Source organism: Peromyscus maniculatus, chromosome 3 (assembly GCF_049852395.1).
Source record: "Peromyscus maniculatus bairdii isolate BWxNUB_F1_BW_parent chromosome 3, HU_Pman_BW_mat_3.1, whole genome shotgun sequence".
In the NCBI taxonomy this organism is placed as follows: domain Eukaryota; kingdom Metazoa; phylum Chordata; class Mammalia; order Rodentia; family Cricetidae; genus Peromyscus; species Peromyscus maniculatus.
In genome coordinates, this window is record NC_134854.1 from 28,174,554 (window position 1) to 28,186,919 (window position 12,366).

General features: G+C 37.3%; 3 protein-coding genes across 4 annotated transcripts in view; 2 read left to right on the forward strand and 1 right to left on the reverse strand.

Moving 5' to 3' along the window:
* Rundc3b (RUN domain containing 3B) overlaps positions 1-12,366 on the reverse strand; it is a 160,744-nt gene that overhangs the window by 114,019 nt on the left and 34,359 nt on the right. For both annotated transcript variants that reach the window (XM_042272720.2, XM_042272721.2), the window contains exon 3: positions 6,474-6,607. In XM_042272720.2, the coding sequence (XP_042128654.1) occupies positions 6,474-6,607 (134 nt within the window). The remainder of the gene's footprint in view (positions 1-6,473; positions 6,608-12,366) is intronic.
* Positions 1-12,366, forward strand: part of LOC107402875 (ATP-dependent translocase ABCB1) — a 144,654-nt gene that overhangs the window by 4,398 nt on the left and 127,890 nt on the right. The window lies entirely within an intron of this gene.
* Positions 1-12,366, forward strand: part of LOC102911743 (multidrug resistance protein 2) — a 259,280-nt gene that overhangs the window by 4,393 nt on the left and 242,521 nt on the right. The gene's annotated exons all lie outside the window — the stretch shown is intronic.

A 12,366-nucleotide genomic window follows, 5' to 3' on the forward strand; every position in this document is an offset into this window, starting at 1 on the left:
AAACTTTGTGTATATTAAAATAGTCTCCATAAGAACTGCATGAGTTTTGGTTATGATACTATCCTTATTTTACTATATGATGAAACAAAGAAAAAATGCCATTAGTAGAGGGAAAAAAAATCTCCATCATCAAATACGCCAGTCTCTGAACTCTCCCTTTATTTCTCATCCAGAGAATGAGATATCATCAATTAAAAGAGCAAAAAGACATCAAATAGTAAAGATATCTGCCTTGACACATTTGACAAAAGACTGTCACTTATGAATACAAAAGTCTAATTTCATATAAATCTCCACCAAATTAAAAATGGATCTGCACGTAGGAGCAGGTTTTAGTTATAGTACAGCCTAATTATTACGATATTCAGACGTTCTCTATTTCAGATTGGGTAAGTGATTATTTTTCAAAGGATTTACCCGCTTCTATCATTTTTACAAATCTATCAATGTGAAGTTATTAATAATAGCCTCACAGGATTTTTACTGTCTACAGCAGTGGTTCTAATGCTGCAATCCTTTAATACAGGTCCTCATGTTGTGGTGACCCCAACCATAAAGTTATTTCATTGCCACTTCATAACTGCAATTCTGCTACTGTTATGAATCATAGTGTAAATATTAGATATGCAGGATATCTACCCCCAAATGGGTCTCAACCTAGAGGCTGAGAACCACTGGTCTACAGGACATATGGGGTTGTCTTCATTCCTGCTATTCTACAATCTGTTTCACTTCGTGAAGAAATTTGCTAAAATCTATGAATTATACCAGTCATAAATATAAAAGTCAGCTTTTAGTTGCTATTCTAGAATGAATTTGCTTCAGTGTGATTCAAGTGTTGCTCTGTATTCTGTCTTCCCTTCTACTCACAGTTACTACTTCTGTGGTTGCTTGTTGAAATGAAATCTTTGCTAATTGATTTCTAGCACTTCTGGTTGTTCAAACATACACAAAAGCCTTAAGTCTACTTTCCTTGAGTCGAGCTTTTATATATTGTACTTCATTGTCATTTTTCAAGTACATTTCAATTTTGACTATGATTTCCTCTTTCACCGATGAGCTACTTAGAGGTCCTTCAAATTTTCACTCATAAAAGCATTCTGCTGTTTTGTTGTTATTGAGTCCAGCTTACTGTGGTTAGAGAACCTGCTTCACATGATCCAGTCCTTCGGAGGCCACTGAGATCAATTAGGGCTCAGCAAATGGTTGATGTTTGTACAAGTCCTATGTGTGTTTGATGAGAATTCTCCTGTAAAACACTGAGTTTCCTAATACTCATCTTTGCTTCTATTTTTTTAGCCATTGTAATTACTTAAGAGTTTATCATATTTATGACCCATACATAGTTCTATTTCTTTATAGTTTTCTTAGCATCAGTCATCCTTTTTTTTTTTTTTGCGGATGAAGAGATCTGAGACAGTGTTGCCATGTAGCCTAAGCTGGCCTTGACCTTGGATCCTCCCTCATCAGCTTCTTGAGCACTGAGATTAAAGGCATGTACCACCACACCTAGCTTGATGTTTTTGATATGCTTGGTTTGATTGAATTAACAGATACTGGTAACAGTGACTCGCAGCATGTATTCCTTTCTCCACAGTTGATTTTTTTTTTTTTCCTTGTAAATGTCAGAACAGCACCCACCCCTTTTCTGGAATGTCTCTCCCTTCAGAAGGGGCCTGTCTTGTTCTACATGGTGGCTATCTCTCCTGATGTAGCTCCTCTTGGGATATGAAGGAAAGGTTCTTCCCTTCAGTGCCCCATTCTCCTGCCTATATATAGTCTGATTCTCTGTCTCTTCTGATGCTTTCTGACTTCATGGCTGCATTATGGGCCCCGTGGTTATCGCATTCTTTCTTCAACTAAGGCTCATTCTGAAGAGTAATTTTATATTAAAGTGCTGTATTTCTAATGTTTGCTGTCTTCTCAATTACTTCTGAATTCTGAGGACAAGCCAGTTATGTACATATTATTCCAATCTGTATTAAAGGGGTTACAATACTTGCTATGCTCATGTCTCCTGTTTTAAATTTGAAAACTAAAAAGTTGGTTTCTTATTTTTAGGTTATCAAGTATTTTGTTGGCAAGTTAAACTCTTTATAGATCCATGTTCCATGTGACTCCCCTGCACAACTTCTCAAATAGGAGTCAACAGGAGTAGATCAGACACGGCTATCTTCCGGTGTTCTTCAATCCTGCCACAATGCGCATGTCACTGCATCAAGACCAATGTAAATGATCTAACCGATAGCCCTTCATAATGACTCAAAAACTAGTAACACGAATTTGTTTTACTTCTCCATGATTCTGCGTGCTTACACTATGATTATGTATTTTTCCCTTAAAATTTACTTTATTTATTGGAATTTGGGGGCTTCATCATCTAGTAGTAAAAGAGCTATCCCAGATTCAGGAAGTGCTTCAAGCAGTAAATTATTGCACTTCTAAGGATGACTTGATCTGTGTAATACAATACTGGAAACTTGTAAAAACCCTTTTTTATTCAGTTGTTGGGAGACTTATTTATGCTAAACAGCATTCTCTCAATGCAGCAGTTACACACAGCACACTGCTGTGCTGGGGAAAGAAAGGCAATGAGCTCTGCTTACAGCCAAAAGTTGTATTAGTTTTCTTTAGCTAAGCAGTAAACTACAAATCTAGAGGCTTTAAAGCCCACTGACTGAGCATCTCTCATTAGGCATTAGTCTGGGTGGACAACACCAGGATCTTTCTATTTAGGGTCACACAAAATGGGGGCCACAGGGGGATTATCTACATCCAAGTTCAGGCCAGTTGATAGTCAAGTTCTGCTCTTGTAGGTTGGCAACTGGAGTCCCCATTCTTGTCTTCGTGATTGCTAGTTGTGTCCACTTTCAACTTGTGAAAGCTACCAGCATTTTCATGTTCTGGTCCTCAGTCTTATCCCAGGCATCGGGGGAATCTACTCTCTCACAAGATTTAAGCATCTAACTTTCTGATTTTACCACCAGATGGGGCAAATTCTGTTTCTGTAAAATTTGCAGTTAAAGCCTAACTACCCTACTTTTGCCATTCATTGCATTTCAAAGCCATTTAGATCATCAACAGTATTTATTTATGAAGAATGTGAAGAAGTGATGCTCAATTACAAATGTTATCTAACACTGACATTTAATATTTAGAAGACCATTAAATACACAACAAATTAAAAGACCTTGGCAATGCCAGTGTCACTATGCCCTTTACCAGATGAGAAACTGAGATTTATGGAGGAGTCTTTCCCCTCACATAAGTGCATCTAGCTGAATCTGGATGAATCCCAGACATGGTTTCTCAACTCAGATATCATCATGAGACTTGGAGGAAAGTAACGCTGGAAAACTGATGTGTTTGAAAGGTTTTGATTATGTTCATAGATCTTCTTTATGAAAATGACTGATTCCAAAACACACTTTTCTCATAGAAAAGTGAGAAGCTAAGGACCTAAATGCAGGTCCTTTGTGCATATATTATGGCTTCCAGTTTTGAGTTTTTAAGGAATTCTCATTGTGAGAACATACGTGCCTCTGTACCTACATGTGTTTCTGGAGCTTCTTCTTCTGTTTATTTTGTCTTATTCTGAATTACTTGTTTTGTTTTATCTTACTTTATTTTATTATTATCCCTTAGATTCCTGGCTTTTTTTCTATGAGAGACAGAAAAAGTATGGATCTGGATGGGAAGAGTGGAGGGGAGGAATTGGAGGACAAGAGTATGGGAAATCATAATCAGAATTTACGGTACAAAAAAGTCTGCTTACAGTAAAAAATGGGAGGGGAGAGAAAGAAGGCTTAAGCATTTTTGTAAGAGCTATCTGATTGCAATCCCAGGCAGGCAGTAAAAAGACCTAATAAAAATAAGAAAGCTTATGTGCCACAGGTTTTTGCTTGTATAGATTCAGTTCATCCAAAATACAACTAATCTTTTTACCTACAAAAATTGAGATTCCATTCCTAAGTCACAGGGAAAGCAAAACCAACATAAATCAGCTGAGATACAATTTCAATTTTAAAGTTCTAAAAAACTACTTATCTTCAGACTGTAAATCTTTATTTTTCTACTTACGACAGCCCAATAAAACATAAAATATTTCCCAAATTAAGGCTAAAACAGCTTACATTAGCATCTCAGACATTTTAAAAAGTCTGTTTCGATTTGTTTTTACAAATTTTAAGGTTATGGAGGACCCTAACACAGCTTTCAGTTAGACTATCTCTATTAGTGTTCACTACATCTAACATTCTAAAACTCAGTCAGTGGGGACGGTTTGAGGGCTCAGTCGGTAACAGTACTTGTCCTGCAAACGTAAGCACCCAAGCTACACAGAAAGCCAGCATGACTGTGCACGCCTGTGACTCTAGTCCAGAGGTTCTCAGTCAGCAGCCTCGCCCTAACCAGCAACCTTCCAGTTGGGAAGAAAACTTAACTTGAGGCAACAAAGTAAAGAGTGATGAAAGAAGACACACAACATCCTGTTGTGACTGCTGCATGTAATGTGCATGCACAGATGTGTACATCTGTACATGTGAATACAGCATGCACCACACAGACACACAGACAGACAGACAGACACACACACACACACACAAACCTACCTTCAACAAATGGTAATTTTTAATAGTTAGATGCAATGTATTTAACTAAAACAATGAACTTTTAATACTGTATTACATTAAATTCACATGCTTATTTTAAGCTGAATTATTCACTTTGAATGTTTTTTGTGATTACATGAATTGGTCACTTGGAAAATATAAGTTAGGCAAGTCTATCAAATATTAAATTCTATTAAACAGTTTAAAAATATATTTCCTGATAACATCAATGTTATCAGAAAAGACTATCAAGCTTAAAGCACTGAGTGCAAGCTTTCCAAAAGTTTAATTTTCCTTAAAAGCTGACCACTAGCAACAAATATTGTCAGTTGTTTCATTACACATATTCTTTAGGAAGAAAGGTGGTTTCTTTCAAGAAATGTCTTCCAAATGCTTAAATCTGAAAAAAAATTATTTTTTCTTTGTGTATGTGTGTGTGTTCATGTGCACATGTGTGTAAGTGTCCATGGAAGTCAAAGGATAATCTTGGCTTTACTCCTTGAAAGCTGTCCACACTGATCTTTAAGGTAAGGCCTCTCACTGGGCTGACCAGTGAACCCCAAGGACCTGTGTGTCTCAACCTCCCCAGAGCAGAAATTCCAGACATATGCTACCATGCCTGGCTTTCATGTAGATCCCGGGGATCAAACACAGGTCCTTATGCTGTGTGGTAAGCACTTAAATGGCAGGTCTCTCTCTTCAGCTCCCAAGTTACATATTGTAAGTTTCTTCAAAATAAAGATACCATCACACAAAAGTGCCTAGATCAGCTCACAATACAGACAATTGCAGTGTCTTTACTGAAGTAACCATTGCATCTCAATATGCTACAGAAATATTTTCTGTATAGCTTACTAGAAAATCTAGGCTGGCTGGAACTCACTATGTCTCCCAAGCTGGCCTCAAACCTTCAATCCCCCGTCTTGCCTCAGCCTCCCTAGTGTTGAGATTCCAGGCATGCATAATAATGCCCAGTCATATTATACACTGTCATACCAATTGCGTAGTCAATACATAGCCAAAGCATAAATGAACAATCAATACTTACGATGCCATTAGCACACATTCTGAAGTAAACTGGCTTTCAATAGACACTGGAAAGCACTCACGGCTGCTGGTGTCGTTTGATGCCACCGCCTGCCTTCCCTTGTGCAGGCCTGGCCACCACTGTTTGTGCATTAGTTGTGTAAATGCTTACATGGCGAAAAGGGAAGGAACACTGTGTGCTGGTTTGGAGATTACGGACCTTCAAAGAAAGCCCTTTGAAGACCCTAAGGATTCCTCAGGACTATACATACATATTGTTGGTTTTCCAAGACAAGGTAGCCACAGTTGTCTTGGACTTCACTCTGTAGACGAGGCTGGCCTAGGACTCAGAGATCCGCCTGCCTCTGCCGCCTGAGTGCTGGATTACAGGTATTCCCTAACATCATTCCCAGCTTGAACAGGGTATATTTTAAAGTGCTTCTTAAAAGGAAAATTGTAGTGAGTTGGTTCATATCCTCCTGCTATTCTGGACTCAATAGTGATGATTCAAAAGAGAGTATTATAAATAAGTACATATATACAATGAAATAAAAATAAAAATAAAACCTTTAAAGGATGTTAACTTGGGTAATGTTCAAATTGCAACAAAGAAAAGAAATGAAACTTTTTTTTTCCCCCGAGACAGGGTTTCTCTGTGTAACTTTGTGCCTTTCCTGGATCTCACTCTGTAGACCAGGCTGGCCTTGAACTCACAGAGATCTGCCTGGCTCTGCCTCCCAAGTGCTGGGACTTTCTTTTCAATATAGAGTTCATATATTTTCTGTCCAGGTAAAGTAACTTTTAATTAGAGTAGACATTCATATTGTCAGATCTTACCTTAGCTCTGGAGGAGCTGACATTTTCCATATTCTCAATGCTGCAGATACAGTTCTGAGAAACTTTCCGGCAAGCCACTCTGATATAATCCCAGAAGCTACGAGGACTTTCATAACCAAACCAGGTTACTTGACCTTTGGGAGATAATTGTAACACAGAATAAATTAAACTAGTCCAGAAAACTCAAAAGGCACGAGCAATAAACACTGCAGTGTGCTAGTAAGGAAAAGATACTGATCGGGGTATTGAAAAATCTTAAACAGTCCCATTCTGTATTTACTGGAGTTACTTCTGAATATTGACTTAGCAATTCTGAACTGTAGTTATTCACATGAGATGGAAAGGAACTGACCACTAAAAATACCTTATTGTCTCGGGTTTTCACTGGAGCACAGGGAGCTTTTCCTGTGCTTCCTGGACCCTCAGTAAGCACTCATGTACGTGTGACGAGTTGGATTTAAACCCTTTCTACTTTTTGAAACAGAAAATAAATGATGACAAATCTTTTATTCCTCCGTATAAGGTTATATTTCAATTCACAAGACAGTTCGTGATTGATCCTATAAGCAAATGAAATCAATTAGCATTCCTCATTCACTGAAGAGTTTTACTCTCCTGAGACACTTTCTGTCACCTACAAAACTCTCCTATAACAGTCATTCACTGGTTGTCACTGCGTCACCAACCCATGAAAAACCCAGGTATATACCATCCTCATTTTTATGGTGATTTTATTTTATTTATTTGCATTTAACCACAGCCCTTATTTTTCCCTTTTATTGAAAATAGATTTTTTTCCTCACATACTATATCCCAATTACAGTTCCCTCCCTTAACTCTGTTCTCCCCACCTCCCATCCCATCCCATCCACTCCCTTTGTCTCTCATTAGAAAACAGACTTCTAAGGAATAATAATAAAATATAATAAAACAAAAACTAACACACTGGACTAGGACTAAACAAACAAACAGAAGAAAAAGAGTCCAAGAGAAGGCACAAGAATCAAAGACCTACTCGTTCACACACACACTCAGGAGTCCTATAAAAACACTAAACTGGAAGTAAGGTCCTGCACAATTGCTGACAGACTGAATTAGAATGTTGTGAGCTGAAGGTCACATAAATGTCAGTTCTAAAGAAATAAAACATAACTTGTTTTTATTGTGATTATGGCTATAGATACAGCATATAAGATAAAGTAACTGTTTAAAATTATTACCTGTGTGAATCCACATTAAGAAAATGAAAAAAAAAACTTGCTTTCTGTTTTATCACTTGTCCTACTCTAATCTTTGAAAAATAACTGTTTTCTAGTTAAACATATGAAAAATGTTAGATCATATTACAGAGGCAAGCAAAAAGAAAAACAAAGCTGGGCAGTGGTGATGCATACCTTTAATCCCAGCACTTGGGAGGCAGAGACAGGAGGATCTCTGTGAGTTCAAGGCCAGCCTGGTCTACAGAGTGAGTTCCAGGACAGCCAGGGCTGTTTCAGAGAAAGCCTGTCTCGAAAGACAAAAACAAAAAGAGAGATTCAACAGTCATTTGCATATGGCAAGGAATTTAGTAAGATATTTTCAGTGAGTAAATAAAGCTGTTCATTCTAACAGGGAGAAAAGAAACCAAATGTACTCCTGATATAGGTTAATGGATTGCAAAGCAGTTATTGTTGATAGAACTCATGTATGTTTTGTTGAGTGACTGGAAAATTCATACAGTTTCTCTGAACCTACAGTTTGCATATCATCAAATATTATTCAGCACTTCAGATGTTTAGAAATAATAATTTGACTGTTATCACTGTGAGTTCTAATAAAAACAGGATTAAAGAAGGAAACAATAGAAATACACAGAGTCATAGGGGAAAGGAAGAAGAGACTCATATAAATTAGCCTAAAACAAGATTTTAATCTTAAAAATTAGTTTAAGACATCAGTACCCTATGGATTTAAAGAAACAAAACTGGAATTTTTCCACAACCCATGCAATGTACCAGAAGAGATTACTTGGCAGATACAGCCCTCCCCAGAATGTCAATTCCATGTTCCCATGCAGCTCAGTGGCAGGAGACATCACCAGCATACTGGAGATGAGCCAGCCATCTGCAACCTTAGGAAATCTCTGTTTGAAAAGTAAACATTATTAAAAACAACATCTCTAGTGGCTGGCTGATCTGCTTCTCTGATCTTTCGGCATTTACCCTGATATCTGGCTCCAGGTTTTTATTATTACGGCCAATTAGGATTCGTGCTACACAACACCACATAGATATTTAAGAAACCTACCATTAAGTTTATAATTCTACACTGAATAGTCCAAATAAGAACGTACATATAATCCTGAAGAAATAAGCACACTACTTTCATCTGATAAATAAAATGAACCCAATTGAGATGAATGTGAGACTCTCCTCTAGAAGCACAGTAAGCTGGCTGCCTGTGGCCTGATCTACTGGGATGTTGTAAGGCTCCACAAGACAGCAAGGGTTCCTCTTACTTTTACCTCCACCACTCTCCAAAAGTAAGAACTTACAATGGCCTCAAATGAGCAAGAGCCTGAATGCATTTGCTCACTTTTCATCTTAGAATTTGTAGGACTGATTAAGAAAAGTTATGTTTGAACTATCTAGCTAAGAAACTTTTAACTTTAAAAATAAATACATATATTTAGGCTTAACATGTCTGCAAATTATAAACAAATACATTTTTATATAGCAGTGGTCCGTTTCTACCCAAGCATGTTACAGTTCATGTTATTTTTCCTGAACGTTGGAAACAGCATTCCAATATCAACACATTCATCAGTTTAACAACACTGACTAAATTTCTACTCTGTGGAACAGACTTTTATTTGCTATAACTTCCAACTTTAAAAAAAAAAATCTCTCTCAGATGATTTTATTTTTTAAAATAATCTTTTTAGTTTTTGAGATTATAATGCAATTACATCATTTCCCCCATCTCTTTCCTCCCTCCAAGCCCTGCCATAGTTCTACTTTCCTTGCCATCTTTCAAATTAACTTGCTCAGTTCATATAGTGTTTAATAATCACCACTTGGGAAAGTATCATGAATTTTGGCCAAGTTGTTTTATAAATTGTAGTACATTTCTATGGTAAAACTCTAAGGTCAAATTTCTTAAATCATACTCCAAATAAATGACATTTCCTTCTCTTATAAGCAAACACTGAAATGTCCCACAGGACATTGTGTGACACCATTCCAAATAACTAAATCCTTTATTAAACCACACAACAAGCAATCACAATGATATTTCATGAAAAATCAAAGGAAGATTTATACAGCAATGCCACATCTATCTTACCTCAGATGATAACTGTTTAACAAATATTAAAGTTGGAAACATATCTGAAAGGATCTACAACCACATCACACTCCAGCTATAATAATATTCTGACATTAAGATGCAAATCAGAAGAGAATGCTTCCCCTTGAAAATAGTAAGAATGTGTCATTATGTTTAAGCCATTCTTATCTCTATCCTGAAAGATTTGCTGTATTGTTTATTATTAGTAGAACCAAAAACTTAATAAATTAAAGATAGTTTTCATGAAATATCATTGAAGAAAAATTACCTATTACATAACTAGGCTTATGTCAAAGCTTGCTGAATCTCAGACTCAGTTTACGACAGTTATTCTCTGTCATTATTCTCTTAGTATGGTTACTATTTTTACTTCACTAGAAGAGGTCATGGGAAAATGTCTGATTTAAAATGAATACTTACTTGTAGAATATAAGTGGCTTTTTGGGTGTTTTTGTTTTTTGGGTTTTTGTTATTGTTTTGTTTTGATTTTTCAAGGCAGGGTCTTTCTTGTGTAACCTTGGCTGTCATGGAATTTGCTCTGTAGACCAGGCTGGCCTTGAACTTACAGAGATACACCTGCCTCTGCCTCCCTAATGCTGGGATTAAAGACATACACCACCACTGCCTGGCCTTTTTTTTTTAAAAAAAAAAAAGGTATTTATTTTTATTTTATTGGTGTTTTGCTTGGATGTAAGTGTGTCGGATCCTGACATTTAGCCAGTTGTGAGCTGCCATGTGGGTGCTGGGGATTGAACACAGGTTCTCTGAAAGAGTAGTCAGTGCTCTTAACCACTGAGCTATCTCTCTAGCCTCAAGTGATTTAATCATAATAATTATAATTAGCAGTCTTATTCTAGACAGAACAAAAGCAACCAGAAGCATACAAACCAAACAAGAATACAATGGATTCTATGTTATCTGTAGACAAGTTTCCACAGTGTTTCCATTTTGTGGATGGAAAAAGAGAGGTTCAGAGACTGCTACAACCAAGTATTTATTTTTCTTCTCGCACCATAGGTATGACAGATGGAGGAGAACTGGCTAGTTGGTTTTCCTGTTGGTTTTGGATTCTCACTGACAGCCCAGAAAGAAGTGGGGGAGACGCAAGGAAACATACTGTATCCGGGACTTCCTCACATACGTTTAAATCCTTAGTATACCTGTTCTCCTCCTGTAAATAATGAAAAGAAAGTGTTGCCACCATCTCTGTGAGTTCCTATATGTCTATTATTCCTGTTGTATCTGAAAGTTGCTGTTCCACTGGAGTCATCCATCACCTTTGACTCTTATTATCATCCTGTTCCTCTTCTGCAGAGATCCCAGGAATTTGAGAGGAGGGGTTTGATGAAGACATCTCATTTAGCACTGATAATTCCAAAGTCTCTCACTCTCTGTGTATTGTCCAGTAGTGGGTCTCTCCGGGTCTTTCTGGGTCCCATCTACTGAAAAAAGAAGCTTCTCTGATGAAGGTTGGGCAAGGATCTATGGCTATAGCAGTATTTCCTCAGGAGTAATTTTATCTCTATGTTCCTTTGGCAGAATAACAGTATTAGGTTTCTACTAGGGTCATAACCTATCTAGTCTCAAGTTCTCAACCACTTTAGCAGTGTCAGGCATGGAGTCCATCTCCTAGAGTAAGCCTTACAGCCATTCAAAAGGAGTTGGTTGCTTTCATAATATCCGTACCACTATTGTACCAGTATCTTTTGCAACAGTTCACTGTTGAAGGTCATATGGATTATATTCGGGTTATATTGATGGTTACTTTTCTCCTCTCCAAGTGTACAAAGTACATTCTCACAGTATGAACATTATTCAGTAGGGACAAAGCTTCTAGTTAGGCACCAGCTGCACTTCTTTGTATTTGATTATGTAAATGTTGTCTTCAGCAGTACGGTCTTAACATCAGGTTGTGAAGAGCAGCCAGTGGCCTTGGCAATACCCTGTAATGTTTGAAGGATTCCATAGGACCCTGTAGGCCAAAAACTGGCACTTAAGAGTTTTCTTGGTGGCTTATGTCTAGTTGGGGACACTGTCTCCATTATATGGTGACTTAATTTAGATGCCTTTCATATATGTATTTTAGGAAGCTTCTACAGTAGTAGGTTTCTATGTTTTATCAAATAACTTTTAGTGTTAGTTGTCACTCACAGTCCCTCCTGTACTCTGTTCTCCCATCTCCCTCCCTACTTAATCCTTTGATTCTAGCTCCTCCTTTACCTCCCCATAACCTTATATTCTATTTTCCCTTCTTTTGGAGATCCTCCCTATAATCTTATGCTCTATTTTCCCTTCCTTTGGAGATCCTCTCCTTCCCCGGGTCCCTTTCTAGGTACCTCACCTTTGTGGTTATTCAGGTTCTAGCACACATACAGAAAGCTTAAGATCTAATATCCACATACAAGAGGAAACACAGAATATTTGTCTTTTGAGTCTTGGTTAGTTCAACCAGGATGATTTTTTTCTAGGTCTATCCATTTACCTGAAAATATCATTTTTCTCAACAGTTCAATAATATCCCATTGTATAAATACCCTATTTTCATTATCTATTCATCAGCTGATGG